This window comes from Rhinoraja longicauda, chromosome 2 (genome assembly GCF_053455715.1).
Source record: "Rhinoraja longicauda isolate Sanriku21f chromosome 2, sRhiLon1.1, whole genome shotgun sequence".
Lineage (NCBI taxonomy): Eukaryota > Metazoa > Chordata > Chondrichthyes > Rajiformes > Arhynchobatidae > Rhinoraja > Rhinoraja longicauda.
Genome location: NC_135954.1, coordinates 17,754,472 through 17,782,214, shown reverse-complemented (window position 1 = coordinate 17,782,214; position 27,743 = coordinate 17,754,472). Strand labels below are relative to the sequence as shown.

General features: G+C 45.0%; 2 protein-coding genes across 2 annotated transcripts in view; one reads left to right on the top strand and one right to left on the bottom strand.

The window, feature by feature from the left end:
- The window catches only part of LOC144602438 (NFX1-type zinc finger-containing protein 1-like), a 60,177-nt gene extending 48,070 nt beyond the window's left edge, over window positions 1–12,107 (top strand). Inside the window, exons 15-18 of the mRNA XM_078415576.1 lie at window positions 792–937; window positions 2,847–2,957; window positions 3,598–3,693; window positions 8,820–12,107. Coding sequence (XP_078271702.1) covers window positions 792–937; window positions 2,847–2,957; window positions 3,598–3,693; window positions 8,820–10,916 — 2,450 coding nt within the window. The 3' untranslated portion in view covers window positions 10,917–12,107. The remainder of the gene's footprint in view (window positions 1–791; window positions 938–2,846; window positions 2,958–3,597; window positions 3,694–8,819) is intronic.
- LOC144602431 (E3 ubiquitin-protein ligase znrf2-like) overlaps window positions 1–27,743 on the bottom strand; it is a 464,175-nt gene that overhangs the window by 129,793 nt on the left and 306,639 nt on the right. The gene's annotated exons all lie outside the window — the stretch shown is intronic.

The window sequence follows — 27,743 nt, the reverse complement described above, 5'->3', positions numbered from 1 at the left end:
CTCATCTGGCAGCTTCTTCCATCTACCCACCACCATACGAGTTAAAAATGATGTCCTTCAGGTTCCTGTTAAATCTTGCCTCTCTCGCCTTAAACCTATGTCCTCTCATTCTTGGTTTCCCCTACCCTGGGTAAAAGATTCTGTGCATCAACCTTATCTATTCCCCTCATGATCTTATACACCTCTATATCGATTCCCATCAGCCCCCTGTGCACCAAGGAATAAAGTCCTAACCTATTTCTGTACTGGTGATTAAGTTTGACGTTTGTTGCCTTAAAGGCTTTCCTCGACGTATTACTTTTTTAAAGTTTTAGGTGACTTTGGGCAGAACTCTCCCTGATGATCAGTTTCATAATCCCTTATTTGACAATTGAAAATCGCACCTGTGATAATTTGATATAACTATTGAACTATCCTCAACTTGCTCATCCTGCTGTATGCCCATGATTAGTCAGCCTATGCTTAGTATGGTACAAGATCTATTTTCAATATGCAGCAATTTTAAAGTTCATCATGTGATTGAGTGCCCCACAGCATCTTGGGATATGAGATTTGGTCACGTTTTAATAATTTCAGCTTATTCGTTCTGAAGAACTATACCCACACAAAGGAATTTATTTCCACCACTCCTCTGAATGGACAGAGATTATAGGTGAAGGTGCTGGAGTAAATGCTGGAGTAACTCAACGGGACAGGCATCATCTCTGGAGAGAAGGAATGGGTGATGTTTCGGGTCGAGACCCTTCTTCAGACTGTTGTATTAAAGGAATGTCCACTGCTTTCTTTTGAAGGGGCTGCAAAGTACCGAAATCTGCTGCAAGATATTCAACCAAAGATTATTATTGTAGAGGAGGCAGCTGAAGTCCTGGAAGCCCACATAATCACCACTCTCAGCTCTGCCTGTGAACATCTCATTTTAATTGGTGACCATCAGCAGGTAGGAATTATTGTGGTTAAGGCCCACCTGTCCAACCGATCAATATCCTGCTGCAATTGTTCACAACCATCTTCACTATCGACCATATCTATACTGTCACTATAGATTGAGACTTACAGCATGGAAACAGGCGCTTCGGCCCAACTTGCCCACACCGGCCAACATGTCCCATCTACACTTGTCCTACCTGCCTGCATTTGGCCCATATCCCTCTAAACCTGTCCTATCCCTGTACCTGTCTATAACTGTTTCTCTCCGACAGCTCGTTCCATACACCTACCACCCTTTGTGTGGAAAAAGTTAACCCTCAGATTCCTATTAAATCTTTCCCCCCTCACCTTAAACCCATGTCCTCAGGTTCTCAATTCCCCAACTCAGGCCCTCGAGTTCTGGCAACATCCTCATAAATCTTCTCTGCGCCCTTTCTAGCTTGACAACATCTTCCCTCTAACATGGTACCCAAAGCTACTACAAGTCCTTTACCCAGAGTTGGGGAATCAAGAACCAGAGGACATAGGTGTAAGGTGAGGGGTGGAAGATGTAATAGGAACTCGAGGGGCAATTTTTTTAAACAAAGGGTGCTAGGTATATAGAACAAACCGCCAAAGGAGATGGTTGAGCAAGTACCATCACAGTATTGGTGACTTTTGACGATGCTGGTGTTCACTTTAGAATTGTACTGAAGATTATCCCTAGATTTGTGCTCAAGGTTCTGGAGTGCATCCAGAATAACCACCGGGTGGCACCTCAGTGGGTGCCTCGCTAACAGTCTGTCTCGTCCTTTTCTTCTTTGTTTTTTAGTATGTGTTAAATGTATGTTTTAGTGTTCTTTAGCTTAATTTTATATGGGGGGGGGGGGTTGGGGGAAACTTTTCTTAATCTCTCACGTCGACGGAGATGCAATCTTTTTCCGTATCATATCTTTGCGGCTAACATCACGGAGCTGGCGTTCTCTTGCTGGGGATCGACTTTGGGAGCTCCAACCGCGGGAGCCTGCAGGACCTAATATCGTGGAGCTGGCAGTCCCTGGTTAGGGGCCGACTTCGGGAGTTCCAACCGCAGGAGCTTCGACTGCAGATGGTTTGACTCCCCCATCCGCGGGAGAATAAAGAGTAAAAAAGATTAGACTTGATTGCCTTCCATCACAGTGAGGAACGTAGGGAATCCGCTGTGGTGGATGTTTATGTTAACTTTTATGTAGTTGTGTGTCTTGTTGCTTTTTTTGGTATGACTGTATGGTAAATCGAGTTTCACTGTACTTTGATTGGTACACATGACAATAAAATACCTTTGAACATGCAACCTGCTGACTCGGGGACTACAGCACTATGACAGCTGGCACTCTGCTGGTGTTCAGTTTAGTTTATTGTTACATGTACTGAGGGTACAGTGAAAAGCTTTTGCTGCGTGCTAGCCAGCCAGCGGAAAAATAATACATGATTACAATCAAGCCATACACAGTAAAGGGAATATCGTTTAGTGCAAGGTAAAGTGAATAAGGTCCGATCAAGGATATTCCGAGGATCCACGATGAGGTAGATAGTCAGAAATGTTGCTGTAGGAGTAGACATTTAAAAGTGTGGAGCGATTGTCCGGGGGTTATGGGGAGAAGATAGGAGAATGGGTTTCGGAGGGAGAGATAGGTCAGCCATGATTGAATGGCGTTATAGACTGAATGGCCTAGTTCTGCTCCTATCACAAGACCTAATGATTGTAATATGTGATTATAGATCTGCTTCTGTGGCCAGCACACAACCAGTCGCCTTTTTGCAAGCACACACCCTTCCTTCCTTGGAGTTCATGCCACTTCACTCATCCTTCAATTCTCCCCTGACCTGCCCTGCAAATTGAAACTCTACTACATATTGAACATTGGGTGACTCACTGCTTTGCCATTTGTTTGTTTTAGCTTCGTCCAAGCGCAACAGTGTATGAACTGGCAAGAAGGTTCAATTTGGAAATCTCCTTATTTGAGCGGCTGATACGAATGGATGTGCCTTTTGTCCGACTTGATTACCAAGTGAGTTTCCCCATGATGGCAGTTTCTGATGTATGGCAATTAAGCCAATATATTTGAATTCAGCCTTGTGCTAAATGTTTGCTTCCCCCTCAGCTATTAAACTATTCTGTTGATAGATGTCTTTCTTCCTTTAACTATCCTTGCCGTGTTTTCTATTTAAAAGGGGGTCTGGGAGGGATTGTAGCAGGGAATTGATATAGTGCTATGTGTCCAATCAAAATGTCAAATCAAAGTTGTGCTGGCCTGTTATAAAACATCAGGGTTATTTCTTACTCGAGTCAAAGGATGCTTTTGGTATACAATTAAAGCAGAAAATGCAGGTCAAGAAATGTCTGTGGAAGAGAAACTGGTTTAATGTGTCGGGTCAATTGTTCTTTATCTGAGCTGAAAAAGTGATAAAACAAGTTAGTTTTAAGTTGTTTTCTCACTTCTCCAGAGTTTCTTCCTACACAAGTTAGTTTAAGTTGCAGAGTAGAGAGGGGTGGATAGAGCTGACGGAATATTTCTGAAATGTTCAATAAACAAGCTTTTGATCTTTAAATATCAACAGCTTTGTGTTTTAGTTTCCCCTTATCCTTCTTTATTGATTTATGCATGTCAGCATTTAAAAAAAATATTCTTGCTATATCTTCTTGTTTAGCATCGAATGCGCCCTGAAATCGCAACACTGATAACACCACACATCTATGCCAAACTGGAAAACACTGAGTCTGTGAAGAAGTATGAAAATATTAAGGTATTTTAATTTTATTCTAATATGGTAAAAGTTAGGATTTGAGTTAACCTCCTCGAGCATATTTTAAAAATGAATTTGCTTCATTTTCTACATCATAATGCAAGTCCCCGCCATGCTCCCCTCATCTGCATCTACCTATCACTTGCCAGGTTTGTCCTGACCCTACTTATTTTTCATTTTTCTCCCTCCCCCCCCCCCCCCCAACTACAATAAGTCCGAAAAAGGGTCCTGAAATGTCACTTAGCCATAATCTCCAGAGATGCTGCATGGCCTGCTGAGTTACTCCAACAATTAGCATCTTTTTTTTGTTAAACCAGCATCTGCAGTTCCTTGTGCCCCAACTTTATTTTGTGTATTCTGATTCTGAGAGGTCGGGTCCAGAGAATTGAGCATCAAATAAATCCCCATTAAGACTGCAGACAGGGTTCTGTAATGACATCTTCCGGATGAGAAGTTATAGTCCTATTACACGAGTTGAAAACGTTTTTTCTTGCCTCTGATCAGTATGTAACTATTGCCAATCCCTATTTATTACATTTGTTTAGAGATGCAGCATAGAAGCAGACCCATGCAGTCACAGGGAGAACATGCAAACTCCACACAGACAGCATCAGAGGTCAGGATCGTGTCTGGGTCTCTGGTGCTGAGACAGCAGCTCTGCCTGCTATGCCACTGTGTCAACTGGTAGATACAGAATTTGTAATATGCTTAAAGACTAAGCTCTACCTGGGATGGTTTCATTAAACTGAATAGGAAATGAAAGGATTTACTTGTCTGGGTAATGAGCTCCTTACGGTGAGCTTCGCCTGAGAACTTGCATCAGGGTTTATGGCACACTGATTACATAATGTTGTGTTGAAGGCTAACGTTGAATTTTGCAGCTAAGGTAGATAATATGGCCTATTTTACCTAAGCCATCTCTTTGAAAGAGCTTTCCCAAAGTCCTCAGTTCTTTGAATTTTCCTGGAACCCTGAACATGTTCCCTTTAAGTCTGCATTTGATACTTTTGTAAATGTTATTATTGCATCTACTTTTGTCATTTCAATAGACAATAGGTGCAGGAGGAGGCCATTCGGCCCTTCGAGTCAGCACCGCCATTCAATATGATCATGGCTGATCATTCTCAATCAGTACCCCGTTCCTGCCTTCTCCCCATACCTGGTTACATCTTCAAAGAATTCCAGAAGATTAGTCAAGCATGATTTCCCCTTCGTAAATCCATGCTGACTCGGAACAATCCTGTTACTACTAACCAAATGCTCCGCAATTTCGTCTTTTATAATTGACTCCAGCATCTTCCCCACCACTGATGTCAGACTAACTGGTCTATAATTTCCCGTTTTCTCTCTCCCTCCTTTCTTAAAAAGTGGGACAACATTAGCTACCCTCCAATCCACAGGAACTGATCCTGAATCTATAGAACATTGGAAAATGATCACCAATGCGTCCACAATTTCTAGCGCCACCTCCTTAAGTACTCTGGCATGCAGACCATCAGGCCCTGGGGATTTATCAGCCTTCAGTCCCATCAGTCTACCCAACACCATTTCCTGCCTAATGTGGATTTCCTTCAGTTCCTCCGTCACCCTAGGATCTCTGCCCACTAGAACATCTGGGAGATTGCTTGTATCTTCCTTACTGAAGACAGATCCAAAGTACCAGTTTAACTCGTCTGCCATTTCCTTGTTTCCCATAATAAATTCCCCCGCTTCTGTCTTCAAGGGACATACCTAAAAAAGCTTTTACTATCCTCCTTTATATTATTGGCTAGTTTACCCTCGTACCTCATCTTTTCTCCCCGTATTGCCTTCTTAGTCATCTTCTGTTGCTCTTTAAAAGAGTCCCAATCCTCTGGCTTCCCCCTCTTCTTTGCTATGTTATACTTCTTCTCTTTTATTTTAATGCTGTCCTTGACTTCCCTTGTCAGCCACAGGTGTCTCTTACTCCCCTTGGAATCTTTCCTCCTCTTTGGGATAAATTGATCCTGCAACTTCTGCATTATTCCCAGGAATATCTGCCATTGCTGTTCCACCATCTTCCCTGCGAGGGCCTCCTTCCAGTCAATTCTGGCCAGCTCCTGCCTCAGTAATCCCCTTTGCTATACTGTAATACTGACACTTCCGATTTTCCCTTCTCCCTCTCAATTTGTAGAGTAAAACTTATCATATTGTGATCACTGCATCCTCATGGCTCTTTTACCTCGAGTCCCCTTATTAGGTCAGGTTTATTACACAACACTAAATCCAGAATTGCCTTCTCCATAGTAGGCTCCAGTACAAGCTGTTTTAAGAATCCATCTCGGAGACACTCCACAAACTCTCTTTCCTGGGGTCCATTACCAACCTGATTTTCCCAGTCTACCTGCATGTTGAAATCTCCCATAACCACCGTAGCATTACATTTGCGACATGCCAATTTTAGCTCCTCATTCAACTTGCACCCTATGTCGAGGCTACTGTTTGGGGGCCTGTAGATAACTCCCATTAGGGTCTTTTTACCGTTACAATTCCTCATTTCTACCCATACTGATTCTACATCTCCTGATTCTATGTCACCCCTTGCAAGGGATAGAATATCATTCCTCACCAACAGAGTGACCCCACCCCCTCTGCCCACCTGTGTCTTTTCTATATGTTGTGTACCCCTGAATATTCAGTTCCCAGCCCTGGTCCTCTTGTAGCCATGTCTCAGTGATTCCCACAACATCATACTTGCCAATGTCTAACTGAGCCTCAAGCTCATCCACTTTATTTCTTATACTTCGCGCATTTAAATACAACACTTTAATTTCCGTATTCACCTCCCCTCTCGCACCAGTCACAATTGGCCCTGACCTTACTCTCTTATCCCTTCTAGAACTTCTCTCCCCATTCATTCGAGAGTCCTTTGCAATTTCTCCTGTATTTGCTTCCCCTTTAACTCCATATTCCCAGTTTGTCAACCCCTCCCCCCCACTACTTAGTTTAAAGCCACACTTGTAGCACTAGCAAACCTGCCTGCCAGAATGTTGGTTCCCCCCTGCTGTTAAGGTGTAACCCGTCCCTTTTGTACAGGTCACCCCTACCCCAGAAGAGATCCCAGTTGTCTAGAAATCTAAATCCCTGCTCCCTGCACCAGCCCCTCAGCCATACATTCATATCCCCGATCTCTCTATTCCTGCCCTCACCAGCACGAGGTACAGGTAGCAGTCCAGAGACAACCACCTTCGACGTCCTACTTCTCAGTCTTCTTCCTAACTCTCTAAACTCACATTGCAGTATCTCCTTCCTCTTCCTCCCGACAGTGTTCGTGCCCACGTGCACAACTACTTCCGGTTGATCGCCTTCCCTCGCTAGGATGTTCTGAAGCCGCCCCGTGATGTCTTGAACCCTGGCACCAGGGAGGCAACAGACCATCCTCGAGTCCCGCCTGTCGCCACAGAATCTACTGTCCGTACCTCGGACAATGGAGTCACCCACTACTATGGCTCTTCCAGACTTCGGTCTCCCCGGTCGAGTTTCCTTGCATGGGTTAGATCTGCCAACACGTCCGCCGCTCGGACTGGAAGCATCTTCTGCCCCAACAGCTCCCAAGAGGGTGTACCTGTTTGCAATAGGCACTGCCACCGGGGACTCCTGTTGTCCACATTCGCTCCCCCCTGAAACGGTCTCCCACCTTCTCTCGACCTGGACCCTTGGCGTGACAGCCTCACAGTAGGTCCTGTCCAGGAAACTCTCGCATTCCCGGATGGCCCTGATGTCTTCCAGCTGCCTTTCCAACTCCGCCACAAGTCCATTCAGGAGCCGCACCTGGACACAGTTCTTGCTGGTATAGCTCCCAGAAGCTCCAGCGGTGTCCCTACCTTCCCACATCCTGCAGGAAACACACTGCACCAACTTGTCCGCCATTACTTCAGTGAAGTCAAAAACAATTCAGGCGCAGAAAAACAAGCATAACCTCCTCACCTCAGCCTCCTCGCTGAAGACTCGCAGCCAAAGACTCGCACTTTTCTCACTCGCAATTTTCCCCACAGGGCGCTTCCCTCGACTGGGCTGCACCCCTTGTGCAAGTCTGGCTTATATCAGTCACTAAATTACTTAATTGGCCAATTTACCAAACCTCTACTTTAATTGATCAACCAATCCAGGTACTCACTTCTATACTGCCTTCCTGACAAACTTGGAGTTATGCACTTTTCTGACTGACTACAAACAGACTCTTGGCGCTCTTTTTAAACTGCCTTTACACACAGCAATTAACACTTACTTTTCTCTCACCCACGGTCTTCCTTGCTCTGTTCCCGACCTTTTCAAACAATGTCCCGAATCCTAACATCGTGTACCATAAAATATTTAAGAAAATTATCTGCACTTGTTCATGCGATAGGAGCAGAATAAGGCCATTCTAGCCCAACAAGTCTACACCGCCATTCAGTCATGGCTGATCTATCTCTCCCTCCTAACCCCATTCCCCTGCCTTCTCCCTCCTAACTCCATTCTCCTGCCTTCTGTGGTTTTAGTGAAAACAGTTCCTGCATGATTATTGTATCATCACTTCAAATTTTTAACCCCTCCATTAAATTTTCCCTTATCATTCTCATTTCAAAGAACAACCCAAACTTATTTTGTGGCTCTTCCTGTTGAGTGACGAACTATTTTACTAACATAGAAAATAGGTGCAGGAGGAGGCCATTTGGCCCTTCGAACTACCCATTCCCATTTGACCTGAGATGTTTCATCATTTGTTCATTGTAGGCCATAATCCCGGAAATCCCTGACTAATAGCACCTTTGGATTATCTTCAATACCTGGCCAGCAAGTGTCCAGTAAAATTGATGGATTAAAAATCTTTTTAATCCATCATCCATGTTACCATTCTTGTAAATCTCCTTTGGATCCTCCCCGCAGTCTTTGTGTTATTAATGGGTTCTAGCTAAAAATGCAGACTGATGAATCTATCCACATAACCAAATCCAAAATGGTAATCAGTCTGAAGAAGGGTACTGACCCAAGCTGTCATCTGCCCATCCCCTCTCCAGATGCTACTTGACTCCCTGAGTTCCTCCAGCACATTGTGCTTTGCACAAAATTTTAATCCCTCATTATTATCAAGATTCCTTAACTCTCTGTGTATTGTTTTAAATCAGGGAATCTCCACAAACCTCTACTTCATTGAACACCAGGAGCCAGAGGATAAAATCACAGAAGGAAAAAGCTTCCAAAATTCACATGAAGCGCACTTTGTCAAGTTTCTTTGCGAATATTTCATCCAACAGGAGTATAAGCCATCACAGATAACCATCCTTACCACCTACTCTGGTCAGCTGTTCTGCTTGAGGAAGATAATGCCCAAGAGGATATTTGATGGTGTCCAGGTTTGCGTGGTAGACAAGTATCAAGGGGAAGAAAATGACATTGTGATTCTGTCTCTCGTTCGAAGCAACAAGCAGGGCATGGTAGGGTTCCTGCGGATACCGAATCGAGTCTGCGTGGCTCTGTCGCGGGCAAAGAAGGGCTTCTACTGCATAGGCAACATGGGCATGCTGGCGAAGCAGGTTCCTCTGTGGGCAAACATTGTGGGGACGCTGCGTGAAAACAACAAAATCGGCACCTCGCTGCGGCTGTGCTGCCAGAACCACCCAGGAACCGACGCGCTGGTGTCCTCCGCTGAGGATTTTAGCCAGGTTCCCAAAGGCGGGTGCATGGTGCCCTGTGAATTCCTCTTGAAGTGCGGCCATAAATGCACTTTTCCCTGCCACCCTTTTGACCCCAAGCATGAGGAGTACCGGTGCCAGGCGGCTTGCCAGACCAAGTGCACGGTGGGTCACCCCTGCCCCAAACCTTGCTGGCAGCACTGTGACGATTGCAAGGTGATGGTGGAGAAGGTCATCCCTCGGTGTGATCACCAACAGCAGGTCCCCTGCTTCGTGGATCCAGAGAAGTTCTGCTGTCAGGAGCCCTGCGAGCAGACCCTGGACTGCAGTCACCCATGCCTGCGCCACTGCGGGGAGGTCTGCACCAAGAAGTGCCCCAGCAGGGTGGAGCTTGCACAGCCGTGCGGCCACAAGAGAATGGTGCAGTGTTACCAGCAGGAGGAGGCTGAGCCCGAGCCCTGCCACGTGATCTGTGGCGTGCCACTGTCCTGCAATCACCCCTGCGCAGCCTACTGCTTCGAATGCAGCGGCCGGCCGTTCCACGTCTGCCACATTTCCTGCACCCGCCCACTGCCCTGCTCCCACCCGTGCACCGGAATCTGCAGCGACCCTTGCCCGCCCTGCGCCCAGCCCTGCGGCAACCGCTGCCCGCACGGCAGGTGTCCGGGCAGCTGCGGCGCGCCTTGCCAACCCTGCCGGGAGCCCTGCATCTGGGCCTGCCCCCATGCCCAGTGCACCCGGCTGTGCCACGAGCCCTGTGACCGGGCGCCTTGCGACCTGCCCTGCGACCTGACGCTTGACTGCGGCCACCCATGCATCGGCCTGTGCGGCGAGCCCTGTCCCGATAAATGTCGCGTGTGCCACGTGGAGGAGGTGACCGAGATATTCTTTGGTGGGGAAGACGACCCCGAAACCAGGTTCCTGCAGCTGCAAGACTGCCAGCACATTTTTGCAGTGAAAGAGTTTGACACGTTGATGCAACAGTCAGAAGCCGACCACTCCCCAGCATCGAAGCTCCATCTTTGCCCCAAATGCTTGACCCCAATCCATAACAATGTCCGCTATGGGACCATCATTAAGAAAGTTCTGGCTGAGATTGAGCGTCGCAAAGTCAAGATCATGGGAGATGAGGAGGAGCTCAGAAGCCGCAGGGCATGCTTTAAACAGTTTCTGGAAGAAAAGAAAGAATTAAATGAATATTATATTCAGGAAACCCTGGATCTACATTTTCAGCTACAAGAACCCAATATAAGTCTGCACAAGTTATCCACCCTTGGGCATAAGATTAGCCTCCTGTCCAAAGTTGCCAATCTGAAATCCAAAGGGAAAGAGCTGGATGGTTATCATAGAATTACGATGCAACGCAAAAGTGAGCTGGTAGTAGAGAAGATTACCAAAACCAGGTCTCATTTCACCAGTCAAGAGCTTAAAGACATCGAAAATGAGATCTCCAAACTGCTTAATTCAAAATTCAATTCCAAAGCAATGGACGCCAATGGTTCACCACCGCAGTTGCTCTCCCCCTACCCCGCCCCCCCCCAAATCATTCTTGTGTTTACAAAAAAAACGTGCACAGCACATCTCCATTAAACCTCCGGCCATTTAAAGGAGATGCAAAGTACAATAAAGCATGGGGGCCAGCAATTTGAAGAGTAAATCTGATGTTGCAGCAGGATACATGTGATACCTCCCACCTTGAGTCCGACTCAGTCACTTGGACGAATTAAACATTTTATAACATATGGAGACTGCTGGTTCAGCAAATGGTCAATTGTAATTCTGGGATTCATGGGGAGAAGTTGCAGCTTTGTAGATGGAAACTTCCAGAACAGTCTCGGAGAATAATGTTTCAGGCAGGCAATGGAGGTGGAGGGAGCAAAGATCTGTTGACTCTGCTTAACCTCTCAAGTGGGTTGAGCAAATCTTTGTGCTTGTCTGCGATGTTGCAAAATAATTAAAGGGCAGCCAATCGAGGGTTAATTGGCACCCATTTTGCATTAAACATAGAATAGTACAACACAGGAACCGACAATGATTTCATCTGCCTGTACATGTTCCACATCCCTCTATTCCTTGCACTTCCATGTGCATATCTCAAAGCCTCTTATCTACTTCCACCACCATCCCTGGCAATACATTGCACTTCCCCTCCCCCCCCCCCCCCCCACCATTCTGTGTTTACAAAAAAAACGTGCACAACGCATCTCCATTAAACTTCCCCCTTCTCACCTTATAGCTATATTCTTTACTCTTTGATCACTCTGGAACAAAGGTTATGACCTGTCTACCCTATCTCATAATTTTATATTCTTCTATCAAGTTCCCCTTCAAACTCGGACGTTCCAGAGAAATTCATCCAAGTTTCTCCCTGTAGCTGAAACCCTCTAATCCAGGCAGCAACTGGTAAAAATAGTGCAAGGTTGAAGGAATAACATACTACTTATTATTTATTAATGTTCAGTGCAAAATGTTAACAGAATTAGAGCACTTTGCTGACATGATATAAAAATTGTTCTTTAGTTTAATTGGTGGATTGGCTGCCTGTTTTTCTTTCTTTTCTAAAATTCAGCATCACTGACTTTGAGAATGTAATGAAATAAAATGTCTCCTAATTTTCAGAAGATATTTTGAGCTTTGTGCAGATATAACAAATATTTCTTAATGTTCCAATTTTGTAATCTTGCAAAAATTTTAGTTTTCTGTTTGAAAGATCCATGTGTCGTGCCTCAGTTTGAAGTTAAAATATAATTGATGTATAATTCAGGTTTTTCAGGCGCTGTAATAAAGCATTAATATAATACTCGAGTGAAACTTTGCATTTTCAATGTAGAATAGGCTTCTTCAGCCTGGGCCAACATAGCACGGCGGCACAGTGGTAGAGTTGCTGCCTTATAGTGCCAGATATTCGGGTTCAATCCTGACTACCGGCGCTTGTCTATATGGAGTTTGTAAATTCTCCCCATGACCTGTGTGGCTTTTCTCTGGGATCTCCGGTTTCCTCCCATACTCCAAAGACATACAGGTTTGTAGGTTCATTGGCTTGTTATAATTGTAAATTGTCCCTCGTGTGTCGTCCCTCGATAGCAATAGTGTGCAGGGGTCACTGGTCGGCGCGGACATGGTGGGTTGAAGGGCCTGTTTCTGCGCTGTATCTCTAAACTATACTAAATATTTTATTCAATCCAAAAGAAATAAATGGGTGGTGCTGCTGATAGATCTGCTGCTTTACCGTGCCTTACCTCGGGTTCCATCCAGATTTGGGGTGCTGTCAGTGTGGAACTTGTGCATTCTTCCTGCGACCACGTGGGTTTCCTCTGAGTGCTCAGGTTTCGTTTCACATCCAAAAGAATTGGAGGTTTGAAAGGTTAATTGGCCTTTGTTTAAAACAGAAATCCCCCAGTATGTTAGGTGTGGATACAAAGGTGAGATAATGTAGTAATAGGGAAAGAATGCTGGAGTAAGCCAGCGGGTCAGGCAGCATCCCGGGAGATCATAGATCCCCAGCTAGTCCCTAGCTATTTCTCGCCGGCAGACACCGCCAACCTCTGCACAAGAATGCAGATTGCTGCGGGCACCCCTTTTCTGCAACTCCCGAATCGCCCTGTTGTTTGGGAGCACCTAGCACCTGTGTTCACCTTTCCTGGCTTCATTCATTCAGTAAAGTATCATTCATTCGTACAACCCAATGCTGAATCCTGCAGTAATTCAGCACTTTCAGTATTACTGTGGGCTTCACCATCCTGTCACCAGGATAGATGTCCTTATGGATCCTCACTGCAGCCAGCACAGCACGTCAGACAAGAAGACATCAGTGAGTATTGAGGTGGGGATGGAGTGGTGAACCGTCTTTGGCCCATCTCATATCTCCCAATGAAAATGCTAGTTAGAAACATAGAAAATAGGTGCAGGAGTAGGCCATTCGGCCCTTCGAGCCTGCACCGCCAGCTGCAAGGACGGTCATAAAATCTCCTAGTACATTGAAGCCCTTCTAGTCAAGTCAAGTTTATTTGTCACCTACACATACAAGATTGTCACATCTCCGTCTCAGATGTGTAATAATGAAGCAGACACAATCCGTGGTAATTACATTACTTCGTTTGACTGTTTATTGTTTCCAGGCCTTGCAGCCTTCAGCACACACAGCAAGCACACTCTCCCGCTCTCCGGTCACCTGATACACACATCACGATATTTGCATATCATCATCATGATTCGTCATCATGACATCCCTCCTTTACCAGAATTAAACTTTAAATTACTGTGTTCTTTTCCCCCAATTAAACAATTCTTTACTTATTATGTTATTTTTCCTAATACAAATAATAACTTGTAAGTTTCTTTTGCCTCTAAACAAATATCATATAATTACTAAACAAAACTATATTGTCTATAACACAAAATCGTCGTATCTTTTGGGAACTCTCTTTTCATGTTGTGGTCTACCAGCTGGCACAAGAACATCAAAGTCTGTTGAATCTGCTAAGGTGTTGTCATCCAGATACTGTCTCTGCTCAACACCTGCATCGCAGTCTGCTGCCTCTGGAACTCTGGTCACCACCTCAGGAATGTCTTCTGGTCCCTCTGAATCGGTAACTCTCGGTGGACTTTGGCCCTTGATTCGACTGTCTCTCGACATGTACTTTTTTACATTCGATACATTCCTCTTGTACATAACACCTTCTGGAGACTTGACTGTCACCCTGCTACCGCTCCTCGATACAACATTGTATGGCTCGCAATGGTAAGGAGTGTCCATCTTACCACCATCATCTCGCCTCACAAGTACGTCATCACCAGGCATTATTTCTGAGTGCCTGGCTCCTCGTTTCAAGTCGGCATACCATTTCGCCACACCTTTCTTTTCGGCATCACGGTCTCTCAGCTCCTGGTCTTCCGTGATCTCTCGTACTTCTGGCATTTTAGTGCGAATTTTCCTTCCAAACAAGGCTTCTGCCGGGCTTTTCCCTGTTGTTGAGTGAGTGATCGCCCGATATACAGCTACGTATGCTAGCAGCGCCTCCTTCCAATTTTTCCCTTCAGCATGGGCGATTCGTATCCTCTTTATGGACTGATTTTGTCTCTCGACTTCTCCATTAGCCTGTGGCCATTTAGGAGTCACTCTATGATGATGAATACCGGTGGTTCTCATGTACTCAGCAAACGTCTCTGACACAAACTGGTCCATTGTCGGAGTACAATGTAACAGGCAACCCATGTCTGGCGAAAATCTCTGCCAATGCCTGTACAGTCTTTTCTGCCGTAGTTGACTTCATCACCGCATATTCATAGTATCTGCTGTAGTAGTCTACCACTACCATAATTGATTCACCTGTTGGAAGTGGTCCTAGAAAGTCAACAGCTACGTCGACCCATGGTCCTGTTGGCAACTTCGTACTTCTAATTGGTTCTGGTGGGTTGCTCCTGCTTGTGGTTTGGCATCCGTGGCAAGTCCTGACAAATTTTTCGGCATCTCTGTCATAACCTGGCCACCACACTTTGCTCCGCAAATTTTGTTTGGTACCAACGATGCCTAAATGTCCCTCATGAGCTAATGACACGATCCTTGCTCGTAGTGCCTGCGGGATCACCAATCTGTTACCTCTAAGCACACACTGACCAATCACACAAAATTCATCTTTTATGGGAACATATGCTTTGTAAGGGCATTGGTCCCATTGCCCACTATAAATATGCTTTCTGATATCATTAAGTTCAGGATCATTTTTCTGATTCCCTTTCGACTTCCCTTGTTGCCACGGCTCTTGGCGTTGACTGAATTGCAACAAAGCGCACAAAGTTTTCTGCTTCCATCCCTAGAGTGGATGTTACTCTCAGCTGTTCACCCTTCAACAGTCTCGACAGCGGGTCCGCAATATTTGCTTTTCCAGCAATGTGGACTACTTTGTACTTGTACTGTTGGAGTCTCAGCACCCAGCGTTCTATTCTGGCACAGGGCTTGGACCTTGTTGAATAGATCACTTCCAGCGGCTTGTGATCAGTAACAAGTTCAAATTCAATACCGTACAAGTAAGCATGGAACCTTTCACAGGCCCACAATAGTCCCAGTGCTTCTTTCTCCGTTTGAGAATACCTTCTTTCCACGCTGGTTAAAGATCGACTGGCATATGCTATGATTCTGGGTCCATCAGCATGTGTCTGTACCAGCACTGCTCCCAAATCAACTGGACTAGCATCTGCTATGACTTTTGTTGGTGCAGCCAGATCATAATATCCAAGGGTTTCTGCACTCATCGGGCACTGTTTCAAGGTATTGAATGCCTGTCTCTGTTCATTTCCAAAATGGAACGGTATGTCTTTCCTGGTCAACTTTCTCAGCGGATCTGCCAGTGTAGCAAAATTTGGGATAAACTTTGCACAGTAATTGACCAGTCCTAGAAAGCTCCTCATCTCGGTTGCATTCTGAGGTTCACGTGTATCTGCAACATCTTTCACTTTAGCCGTTGCCGGGTTCAGCCCTTCACTTGTGAGTCTGTGTCCCATGAAATCCATCTCAGAGACACCAAACTTGCACTTGTCCTCATTCACAGTGAGACCTGCTTTTTGAAGTCTAGTCAACACTAGCTTCAATCTCCTGTCATGCTCTTCACGAATTGATGCATGGACGATGATGTCATCTGATATGTTTGCTGCTCCAGGTACCCCTTGAATCACTCTGTGGATTTCATACTGATAGATCTCAGGGGCAGCATTGATTCCAAACATCAGTCTTTTGTACCGGTACAATCCGCAGTGAGTGACAAATGTTGTCATCTCTCTTGACTCTGGATGTAATTCCAATTGATGATATCCCCACTTGAGATTAATTTTGGAGAACACTTTACTAGTTGATAACTCTTGTAGGACTTCCTCGATCGTCGGAATTGGGTGTCTTTCTCTGATTATTGCTTCATTGGCTCTCCTCATGTCCACGCACAGTCTGATGTCATCATTGGGTTTTGGCACTATCACTACTGGACTCACCCATGGTGTTGAATGTTCAACTGGCTCGATAATGCCCTGATCAATCAACTCCTTGATTTTAGCTTCTACTTTTCCACAAAGTCCAAATGGCGTTCTCCGCACTGGTTGTGCTATTGGCTTAACAGTTCCATCAACAGCTAACTTCACTTGCCGGCCTTTCAATTTTCCAACTCCTTGGAATACTGAGTGAAATTCCTGCTTCATGTCCTCATATGACTGCACTGAATTGACATGCATTCCGATGTGAAGCACTCCCAGCTCTCGAGCTGTATTTCTGCTGAGCAGGGGTTCTCCTTTCTCCTCTATCACCACGAATTCTGCAACAGCTTTTCTATCTCCGACTTCTACGTCAGCCGTGAAACATCCAATTGTCTGCAACGGTTCAGTTGCGGTGTATGGATATAACTTCCTACTACACCTCCTTGACATGCACTTGATTTTCTGCTGTTTCAAGCATTCCCACAGTGATCTGTCAATTACGTTGCAGTCGCTACCAGAATCTACAATCACTGGCACTGTAATACCTCCGATGGTCACTGCCACTTTTTCCAGATGGCTATCATTCAATGCAAACTGATAATCCCTTTTAATAGCATGCTCATCGTCCTCATCACTTCCGAACTCATCTTCTACGTGACGGACGTGACTCTTCTTTTTCTGCCACGGTCTGTCTAATTTGTCACTGGACTTCACTTTCTCCCTTGCCTTGGAAGATTCACTTTTGTAATCCCTTGTATTGTCCCTGGCCTTACTTTTACATTTCTTTGCAAAATGATCTTTGCCTCCACATTTCCTACACGTTCTACCTTTTGCTGGACAACATGCATCTTTCCCTACGTGACCCATGTTGCCACACCTGCAACACCCAATCTCACGTTCAGGCTTACTTCTTTGTCTCCCGTGGGACAACCAATTAACTAGCCCAGTCTTGGAATCTTTTAATTTCATGCTGTGAAATTGTCCCTCAACAGCTTCCAGTGCTGCCGCAATCGACAAAGCATCATTTAAGTTTAACTCACCGCCTTTTTCTAGCAGCCTTCTCCTGAGCTTGTCTGACCTGCAATGCTGGACAACCTGATCCAATATCTAGTATTCCACATCAGCAGCCACATATTTGCATCCTACAGACACCTGTCTGAGTCTCGTCACAAATTGAGCAACAGTTTCGCCCTCTTCCTGGGTTGTTTTGCGGAATAAATGGCGTTGAAATGTAGCATTCAGTACCACCACATAATGACTGTTTAATGCATCAACAGCTTTCTTATAGTCATCCTTCATACCGGTGTCAGGGAGTGTTTTAAACATTTCTCGAACTGCAGGCCCCGCGGTGAAGAGAAGCAACGCTCTCCGCTGCACCTTCTGCGCCGGCGTACTCTCATCAAGAAAGAGCCCACGACTGTCGGCGTAGGCCTCGAATTCCTCCAGCCAAGCTTTCCATTTCAAGCTGACAGTACTCGCATCACCCGTCGGATCAAAGTGTGGAACTCCGCGAAGTGCTAAGAAATCAGCTCCAGCGACTGCCATAACAACCTTTTTCTAACCTTTTTTTTTTCCAGCAGGTAGTCTCGGATTCAGAATCCAAAATATCCAGAATATCCAGAATATCCTCGTCGCCAATGTCACATCTGTGTCTCAGATGTGTAATAATGAAGCTGACACAATCCGTGGTGATTACATTGCTTCGTTTGACTGTTTATTGTTTCCAGGCCTTGCAGCCTTTAGCACACACAGCAAGCACACTCTCCCGCTCTCCGGTCACCTGATACACACATCACAATATTTGCATATCATCATCATGATTCGTCATCATGACAAAGATGTGCAGTGAAATGAAAGGTCACCCACAGTCTAGCAATAGGGCAATAAAAATAAACAATCTCACACACAATCACAACCAACACAAACAAAAAAAAGGAAACATCCATCACAGTCAGTCACCTCCTCACTGTGATGGAAGGCCAGAATGTCTGTTCTCTGCCCCTGCCGTCTTCTCCCGCGGTCAGGCTGTTGTTGTTGCCACGGTCCAGGCCACGCCGGACGGTGAAAGGTCCGCTGCGGGCCGACCCAAGCCCCGCGGTTCGGGGCGGGCGAAGACGCTGCCGCTGCCGGAGCTCCCGATGTCGGCCCCCACCCAGGGGGGGGTGCGCGAGCTTCCGACGTCCACGCGGCCCGCGCCGAAGCCTCCAGAACTTCCAAAGGCGAGTCGCAGCGCCACCACGGCCTCCGAAGGCAGCCAGCTCCGCAGATGGTAAGTCCGGTCCGCGTGCTCTGCGAACCAGAGCCCCAGGTGGTCCCAGGTGGAGGCCGCCAGCTCCAGGTGTTTGGCCCGTTGGTAGGCCGCCAGCTCCAGGTGTTTGGCCCGCTGGTAGGCCGCAGCGTAAACGGAGACACCACCCCAGAAAAAGGTCGCGTCTCCCTTTGGAAGAGACAATTTTACAGCCACCACCACATAGTACACAACCACAATAAACACTACATCGCATCTAAACACTGCAATCAAGACAAAAAAAACCCCATAAAACACAAAGACAGACGGACACATTCTGGCCTTCCATCACAGTGAGGAGGAGAGGAGGACTGACTGTGATGGATGTTTTATTTTTTTTGTGTTGGTTGGGGTTGTGTAATTTGCTTATTTTACTGCTTTTATTGTTGGACTGTGGGTGACTAAATTTCGTCCAAAAAACTTGTTTTTTAGGATGACAAATAAAGATATCCTGAATCCTGACTGCAGGTGAGCCGCAGCTGCTAGGGCAGCGCAGGCACACAAAACACGAGGAACTGCAGATGCTGATTTACCCAACAAAACACACACAATGCAGGAGTAACTCCATGGGTTAGGCAGCATCAATGGAGGACATAGATTGGCGAAGTTTCCCGGTCGGGAAACCTAGACAAGCTGTAATTAACACATATGAAGAAGGGTCTGAAGAAGGGTCTCGACCCGAAACGTCGCCCATTCCTTCTCTCCTGAGATGCTGCCTGACCTGCTGAGTTACTCCAGCATTTTGTGAATAAATACCTTCGATTTGTACCAGCATCTGCAGTTATTTTCTTATAACACATACATTTATGTCACTCCCGCTCTTAATTGGTCGAGAACTCAAAACATATAGGGCTTAACGAAGCAGATGAGTTAAAACGGCTTAACCAGGCCTCCCTGCAGAAGATGTTTCACCTGTAGGTGAGCGCCAACACCAAGAAGGTAAACATAGAAAATAGGTGCAGGAGTAGGCCATTCGGCCCTTCGAGCCTGCACCGCCATTCAATATGATCATGGCTGATCATCCAACTCAGTATCCCGTACCTGCCATCTCTCCATACCCCCTGATCCCTTTAGCCACAAGGGCCACATCTAACTCCCTCTAAAATATAGCCAATGAACTGGCCTCAACTACCTTCTGTGGCAGAGAATTCCACAGATTCACCACTCTGTGTGAAAAAAAAAAATTCTCATCTCGGTCCTAAAAGACTTCCCCCTTATCCTTAAACTGTGACCCCTTGTTCTGGACTTCCCCAACATCGGGAACAATCTTCCTGCATCTAGCCTGTCCAACCCCTTAAGAATTTTGTAAGTTTCTGTAAGATCCCCCCTCAATCTTCTAAATTCCAGCGAGTACAAACCGAGTCTATCCAGTCTTTCTTCATATGAAAGTCCTGCCATCCCAGGAATCAATCTGGTGAACCTTCTCTGTATTCCCTCTATGGCAAGAATGTCTTTCCTCAGATTAGGAGACCAAAACTGTACGCAATACTCCAGGTGTGGTCTCACCAATGCCCTGTACAACTGTAAGAAGTTTTTTAAAAAACCCACAAAAGTGCTGCAGTAACTCAGTGGTTCAGGCAGCATCTCTGGAGAACATGGATAGGCACCGTTTGGGGTCTTGATGCCTTCTTCAGACTGTTCTGAAGAACGGTTTGTTCTACTGCTTTAATGTTCAAACGCGAGACCCTTCATTACCTTCTGCTGTGTGAATGTATCAACAATACTGTAACTTCCCAACACTAGGTTTCCCTTAAAAGGAACTTTTAAGCGTTCATATAATTTTCTGAACAAATCCATCGAAAGAATACAGTAATATTTAAAGAGTTTCCGGAGAGAGATGCTTCAGAGGCTACAAAAAAATGTTGTGGTAACGTATCGCTCCACAAGGAGTCACGATTTTACTTAAAGTAAACTCTGTATTCGCAATGAGCTATTTCCCCATAGCAGCAGCAGTTAAATGGAATGCGAATAAGAGAAAAGGAAAAATCTTCAGTTAAATTCAGTCAGTATCCTTTGCGTGCCCAGAGCAACACTCGAGTAAGAAAGGTAAGCAGCAGGAATTGTCAGAGCAACTGATTGTGATTAAGGGCTCCTTGTGAGAATCTATGCTATCAGCTGATATAGTAAATTAGAGATATTGTATTTTGTTGTAGTAGAGATGGTTTCTTTTGTTGTTTTAGCTAATATAAAATGAATGCTTATTTTCAGTGGAAAGCAGTAAGATGGATGCTTGTGGCAGAAATGTTCTCCTTTGGAACAGAATGTGTTTGTCCCTTTACGAATGATAAGGAGTGTACAGAAGTGATGGGGCTATTGTCCTTAAATTACTCTCCCACTACTCTGTCTGACTGTGTGAGTGCTGTGTATTGAAACGGCAAAGCAAGGTCATGCAGCTGCGAGATTGCTCGTGTATAGAGATAAAGAAAGTTTATTTCTTAATAACAACTCCTTATATGGGTGCGTGTGAAAGTAGGAAAAGTTTTGAATCCACTCTAGGTAAATTGATGCGTTTCTCTAAAAGCATGTGACTTATATTAATGGTTTGGTTTCTGAGCATGTGACCTGTATCAATGATTTTGTTTTCTCTGTAACCATGGGAATTGTATTAGATTTGTAATTGGTCCTTGATTTCTTTTTGTCACACCTCTCTTTTTCTGTATAAAAAAAGTAAACAATCGCGGAGAAGTTGTTCTTCCCCTCCCCTGAGTTGAGATCTCTTCAGACACTAGTATTGTGTCTGGAGATCCTCACGGGAAGAACCCCATGGTGGAATAAATCTGATGTGCTCATCCAGTATTACGTGTGATTATTCAGAATGAAGGTAAAGAACTTGATTTAACACTTGGACCATAGGTTCTCGTGTCTCTTGTCTCTTCCTCAGTCGTGTTTCAAAGAACATCGAGGGGTGGACAAAAATTATTTCCAAAGGGTAGAGAAGTAAAACATGTAACAAGGAAGAACCTGAGTTAAGTGTGTCTGTATTTTTTATCAAGTTCAGTGGCGACAGAAGGATACTTGCTGAATCAAATATAGGTTTCGCTATTTTCAGCATGTTGGGGAATGCCAGCTGTCACATCTTGACGAGAATTTCTCAAACCAATGAGAAGAATATTAAGATACGTGGGCTTCCAAATTATGCAAAAACATCCAAATAAACAGTGTTTGTCTTGCTAGGCTTCAGAGTGAAACAGAATGTACAGATTAGTTTGTTGGGTGTAATTAAATTACCTGAAGCTCACAGTGTAAGGAGTATGAATAGAGTCAGTCATACAGTGTGGAAATAGGCCCTTCAGCCCAACTTGCCCATGTTGACCAGCATGCCCCATCTACACTAGTCCTGCCCACCTGTGTTAGGCCAATTCATTCTAAACCCATCATATCCATACTGTAATAATAAAAACAACACGAAGTCCAAAAAAGCAGAATTGTGAAAGGTTGTAATGCAAACATCAAGAAGTGCAAAAGAATATTAAAATACAATAACAGAATAAACAATAAGGTAGCGTAAAGAGGAAGAATATATGGTAACAATTCTGGGAATGGATGGAAGTCAGACAGGACTTCAAGATCCAGTATCTTTTCTCAGAAGGTAGATAAGATAAAAGGGGTGACAGGCTTCCTTTATGAAACTTCCAGCTTCTCTAATAGAAACATACCTTGAAGATGGACTAGATGGAAGGAATTTATGAACTTGTGAAGGACTGTATCATGTTCACCGTTCCCTGCAGGTTGAGATGTTCAAGAGATGAGCTAGCTGAGATGCATCCCATTAGAATACTTCCTATAATGCATTTGTAGATGTTTGAGAGAATCCTCGCAGGCATGCTGAATCTTAACAGATAGCTAAGAAGGTAAATGCACTGTGCTTTTCTGATCACTGCAACAGTGTGAAGAGACCAAGTTGGTTTGCTGGTGATATAGATGCCTGGGAACCAGGAGCTGTTGACCATCTGCACAGCAGCTCTAATGATGAGAAAAGAGTTGTTTTCACCACTTAGCAGGCCACTGGGAGAACGTACAAACTCCGTACCGACAGCATCCATAGTCAGGATCAAACCCGGGTCTCTGGCACTGTAAGACACCAACTCTACCGCTGCGCCACTCTACCACCCACTATTTAATCTTGCTGATGTTAAAATCCTGTTTGTTATCCTGAAACCATGAAAACATCTCTGTCCAGTGGTATAATCAGCAAACTATATCCAGCCAGTCAGTCATGGCTGTACTGGGAGTAGATCAAGAAATTGAGCTAAGAAACTGATGGTCAGGATGAAGGAAGTGTTGTGCCCAATTTTAACTGACTGAGGTCTGCCAGTCGAGAAATCCAGAAGCAATTGCAGAGGGTGACCCCTGGGTCAAGGCGTAGAGGTTTGGGGATGAGTTTATTTGTTATGATGGTGTTGAAGACTGAGCTATAGTCAGATGAATGGCACCTTCACTTGCCTCAGTCTGATGAAGGGTCTCGACCAGAGGCATCATCTATTCCTTTTCTCCAGAGATGCTGCCTGACCCGCTGAGTTACTCCAGCGTTTTGTGTCTATCTTCAGCCAAGGTGATCCAGGGCTGAATGTGGCGCAAGAGAAATGGTGCCCTCTGTAGATTGAATTTCCCTATATGCAAATTGCAGGAGATGTAGATTGTTAAGAAAACAGGAGCAAATGAGAGCCATTAATGATCTTTTAAAACACTGCACTTTGGTCAACATTTTGGTCAACTGAGAGGTAGTAATTGAGACAGTTCTCATTATATTTCCTGGGACAATACAATATACATTAATGACTTGGATGAAGGGGTTAAAAGTACCATTAGCAAATTTGCAGATGATACAAAGCTGGGTGGTAGTGTGAACTGTGAGGAAGATGCTATGAGGTTGCAGGGTGACTTGGACAGGTTGTGTGAGTGGGCGGATGCATGGCAGATGCAGTTTAATGTGGATAAGTGTGAGGTTATCCACTTTGGTGGTAAGAATAGGAAGGCAGAGTATTATCTGAATGGTGTCAAGTTAGGAACAGGGGACGTACAACGAGATCTGGGTGTCCTAGTGCATCAGTCACTGAAAGGAAGCATGCAGGTACAGCAGGCAGTGAAGAAAGCCAATGAAACGTTGGCCTTCATAACAAGAGGAGTTGAGTATAGGAGCAAAGAGGTCCTTCTGCAGTTGTACAGGGCCCTAGTGAGACCGCACCTGGAGTACTGTGTGCAGTTTTGGTCTCCAAATTTGAGGAAGGATATTCTTGCTATTGAGGGCGTGCAGCGTAGGTTTACTAGGTTAATTCCCGGAATGGCGGGACTATCATATGTTGAAAGAATGGAGCGACTAGGCTTGTATACACAGGAATTTAGAAGGATGAGAGGGGATCTTATTGAAACGTATAAGATTATTAAGGGGATTGGACACATTAGAGGCAGGAAACATGTTCCCAATGTTGGGGGAGTCCAGAACAAGGGGCCACAGTTTAAGAATAAGGGGTAGGCCATTTAGAACTGAGATGAGGAAGAACTTTTTCAGTCAGAGAGTTGTGAATCTGTGGAATTCTCTGCCTCAGAAGGCAGTGGAGGCCAATTCTCTGAATGCATTCAAGAGAGAGCTGGATAGAGCTCTTAAGGATAGCGGAGTCAGGGGGTATGGGGAGAAGGCAGGAACGGGGTACTGATTGAGAATGATCAGCCATGATCGCATTGAATGGCGGTGCTGGCTCGAAGGGCTGAATGGCCTACTCCTGCACCTATTGTCTAGTGTCAATTGCCATGATCACATTGAATGGCGGTGCTGGCTCGAATGGCGGAATGGCCTCCTCCTGCACCTATTGTCTATTGACTAGAATGATGGAGGTTTCCTTGGAGCAAATGGGGACAGAAGACTGCTGAAGTGAGAGGATGAAGATGTCAGCGACGACTGTGGCCAATTGATTGGAGCACTATTTCAGAACCCATCCAGGGACTGCATCTAGGCCTACAACATTCTAAAAAAATTCCCCTTGTGAAAGCAGGTTTGACTCACATATTTTGCCAACTTGCACTGGATTCCATGGGCATCATGAATACAGTACCATAAGACATAGGAGAATTTGGCCATTCAGCCCATCGAGTCTACTCTGCCATTCAATCATGGCCGATCTATTTTTCTCTCTCGGGCCCATTCTCCTGCATTCTCCCTGTAACTTTTGTCACCCTTGCTAATCAAGAATCTAGTAAGGGCCTTAGCCTTTTGAACCAGTATCTTGTGTGCAACCTTATCGACGGTCTTGCTTGAATGTGCAGTTTTTTTGTTCACAGTTCCTCATAAACCAGATTTGCATCTTTTCCCACATCTCTCAAGCCAAAATATTATTGATGAGATTTCATTTCATATTTTGGATCCAGTCCACTTTTCCTACATTCAGGCACACACACTAGTAAACATAAAATGTATGGAAGATATACACAAAATGCTGGAGTAACTCAATGGGTCAGGCAACATCTCTGGAGAAAAGAAAAAGGTGACGTTTCAAGTCTGAAACCTTCAGACTCAAAACACCACCTGTTTCTTTTCTTCAGAGCCCTGGTTATTCAAGCATTTTGTCTCCTTCTTCAGTATAAACCAGCATCTGCAGTTCCTTCATTGGCATTATATGTATTCTAAAGTCTCTGCAAACAAATACAAAGTTCATAAGTCTCAATGAAAAACTGTAGATGCACAAAATCCAAAAAAAACAGAAAATCCAGGAAATGCCCAAAGGGTCGGGCAGCATCTGTGAAAAGGGAAACTGAATTAAAATCAGAATAGTGAAAGAGAGAAGAACAAGTTAGTTTTATGTTGCAGACAAGGTGGGGAATGGGTGGAAAGGAGAAAGGGAGCATTTGTGACAGGTGAAACCAGCGTTGCCTTGGGGATACATTGCAGAGGCATTTTGTTCAAGGGGATATAAGGGTAGTTAGTATGGTTAGAAGTGATATTATAGAAAAAACAATAAAATGTTCCAACATGCAGTCGCCTGTAACATGTTCAGCAGGACAGGCCAGAGAGAGGAACACTGAGCCGATATCACAGATGGACGACTTGTAGCAGAAGTGATCAGTTCCCTTTAAAGATTAAGATAATGAGTTACCTGATCTTAGAGAATTTAATATTGAGTGCAAATGGCTACAGCATGCCCGGGTGGAAAACAATGCGTTGTTCTTCGAGCTACCATTAGCGTCACTAGAACATTATAGGAGGCAAGATATATTTAAGTAAAAGTGGAAGTGGGAGTGAGTTGGGGAATGAAAGTTAAAGGCAACAGGAAGCTGTATGCCACTCTTGCAAACTGAATGCCCAGGTTTTGCAGAGCACTCACCCAATCTGTGTTTCATTTCTCCAGCATAGAGGAGACCTCATTGTGAATACTGAAATGGGAAACATTTTCTTTTGCTAATTTGCCAGCTCTTCTGGCCATTGGTCTGCCAATATCAAACTTTTCCTGATCGTTAAGCCAGGGAATGTGGCAACGTATTATTTACTACTACCATTTGCCTGAGCCTCCTGAATCTCTGAGTGTCCTTCACAGATAACCGACGTGAGTGTCCACGAATAAGGCTGACCTTAAATGCAAATCCAGTTATTTTTGATCGGGGAAAGCCTGCTCAAATTCGAGTTGAATGCAAAGTTTGCTCCCTGGGATTATGGTATTTTTTCCTTCCATCCACATCTCGAAAATAACAATCCCAAAAGATTTTATAAATACATAAGGGGGAAAAAGGTAACTAGAGAGAGAGTGGGACCTCTCAGGAATAAAAGCGGTCTCCTCTGTGTGGAGCCACAGGAGATGGGCAAGGTCCTCAAAGAGTATTTCTCCTCTGTATTTACCGAGGAGAAAGACAGTAGGACGGAGGAAATTGGAGCAGTCACTGGAAGTGTCATGTGAGCAGTCAGTGTTACCGTCGAGGAAGTACTGAAGGTACTGTCATGTAGACAAATCTCCGGGACCTGATCAGATATATCCGAGGACATTGTGGGAAACTAGAAAGGAAATTGCGGGAGTCCTGGTTGAAATTTATGAGTCGTCCTTGAATACAGGAGAGGTGCCAGAGGATTGGAGGGTGGCAAATGTTGTGCCTCTTTTCAAGAAGGGCTGCAGGGAAAATGCTGGGAATTATAGGCCGGTGAGCTTAACATCTGTAGTTGGTAAGTTACTGGAGAGTATTCTGAGGGATAGGATATACAGGCATTTGGATGGGCAAGGGCTGATTAGGGACAGTCAGCATGGTTTTGTACGTGGGAGGTCGTGTCTCACAAATCTGATTTTTTTAAAATTGTGAGCAAAAAGGTTGATGAGGGCAGAGCTGAGGATGTTGCGTGCATTGACTTTAGTAAGGCATTCGACAAGGTGCTGCATGGTAGGCTGCTCTGGAAGGTTTGATCTCATGGGATCCAAGGAGAGATAGCTGAATGGATAGCAAATTGGCTCCATGGAAGGAAGCAGTGGGTGATGGTGGAAGGTTGCTTCTCATAATGGAGGCCTGTGACGAGTGGTGTGCCATAGAGTTACTGTTTGTCATCCACATCAATGATTTGGATGAGAACATACAGGGCACGATTAGCAAGTTTGCAGATGATACAAACGTTTGTGGTTTTGCAGATAGTGAAGATGGTTGTGAACGATTGCAGCAGGATCTGGATTGATTGGCCAGGTGGGCGGAGGAATGGTTGATGGAATTTAATACAGAGAAGTGTGAGGTGTTGCATTTTGGGACATCGAACAAGGGCAGTAAATGGTAGGCCTCTGGGTTGTAGAGCAGGTGCATGGTTCCTTGAAGTTCCGGTTGCAAGTAGATAAGGTAGTCAAAAAGGCTTTTGGCACTTTGGCCTTCATCAGCCAGAGTATTGAGTATAGAAGTTGGGAGGTCATGTTGCAGTCGTATAAGACGTTGGTGAGACCGCATTTAGAATATTGTGTTCAGTTCTGGGCACCATGTTATAGGAAAGATATTGTCAAGCTTGAAAGGGTTCAGAAAAGATTTACGAGATGTTGCCAGGACTAGAGGGTGTGAGCGATAGGGAGAGGTTAAGTAGGCTGGGTCTCTATTCCATGGAGCGTAGGAGGATGAGGGGAGATCTTATAGAGGTATACAAAATCATGAGAGGAATAGATCAGGTAGATGCACAGTCTTTTACCCAGAGTAGGGGAATCAAGGACCTGAGGACATAGGTT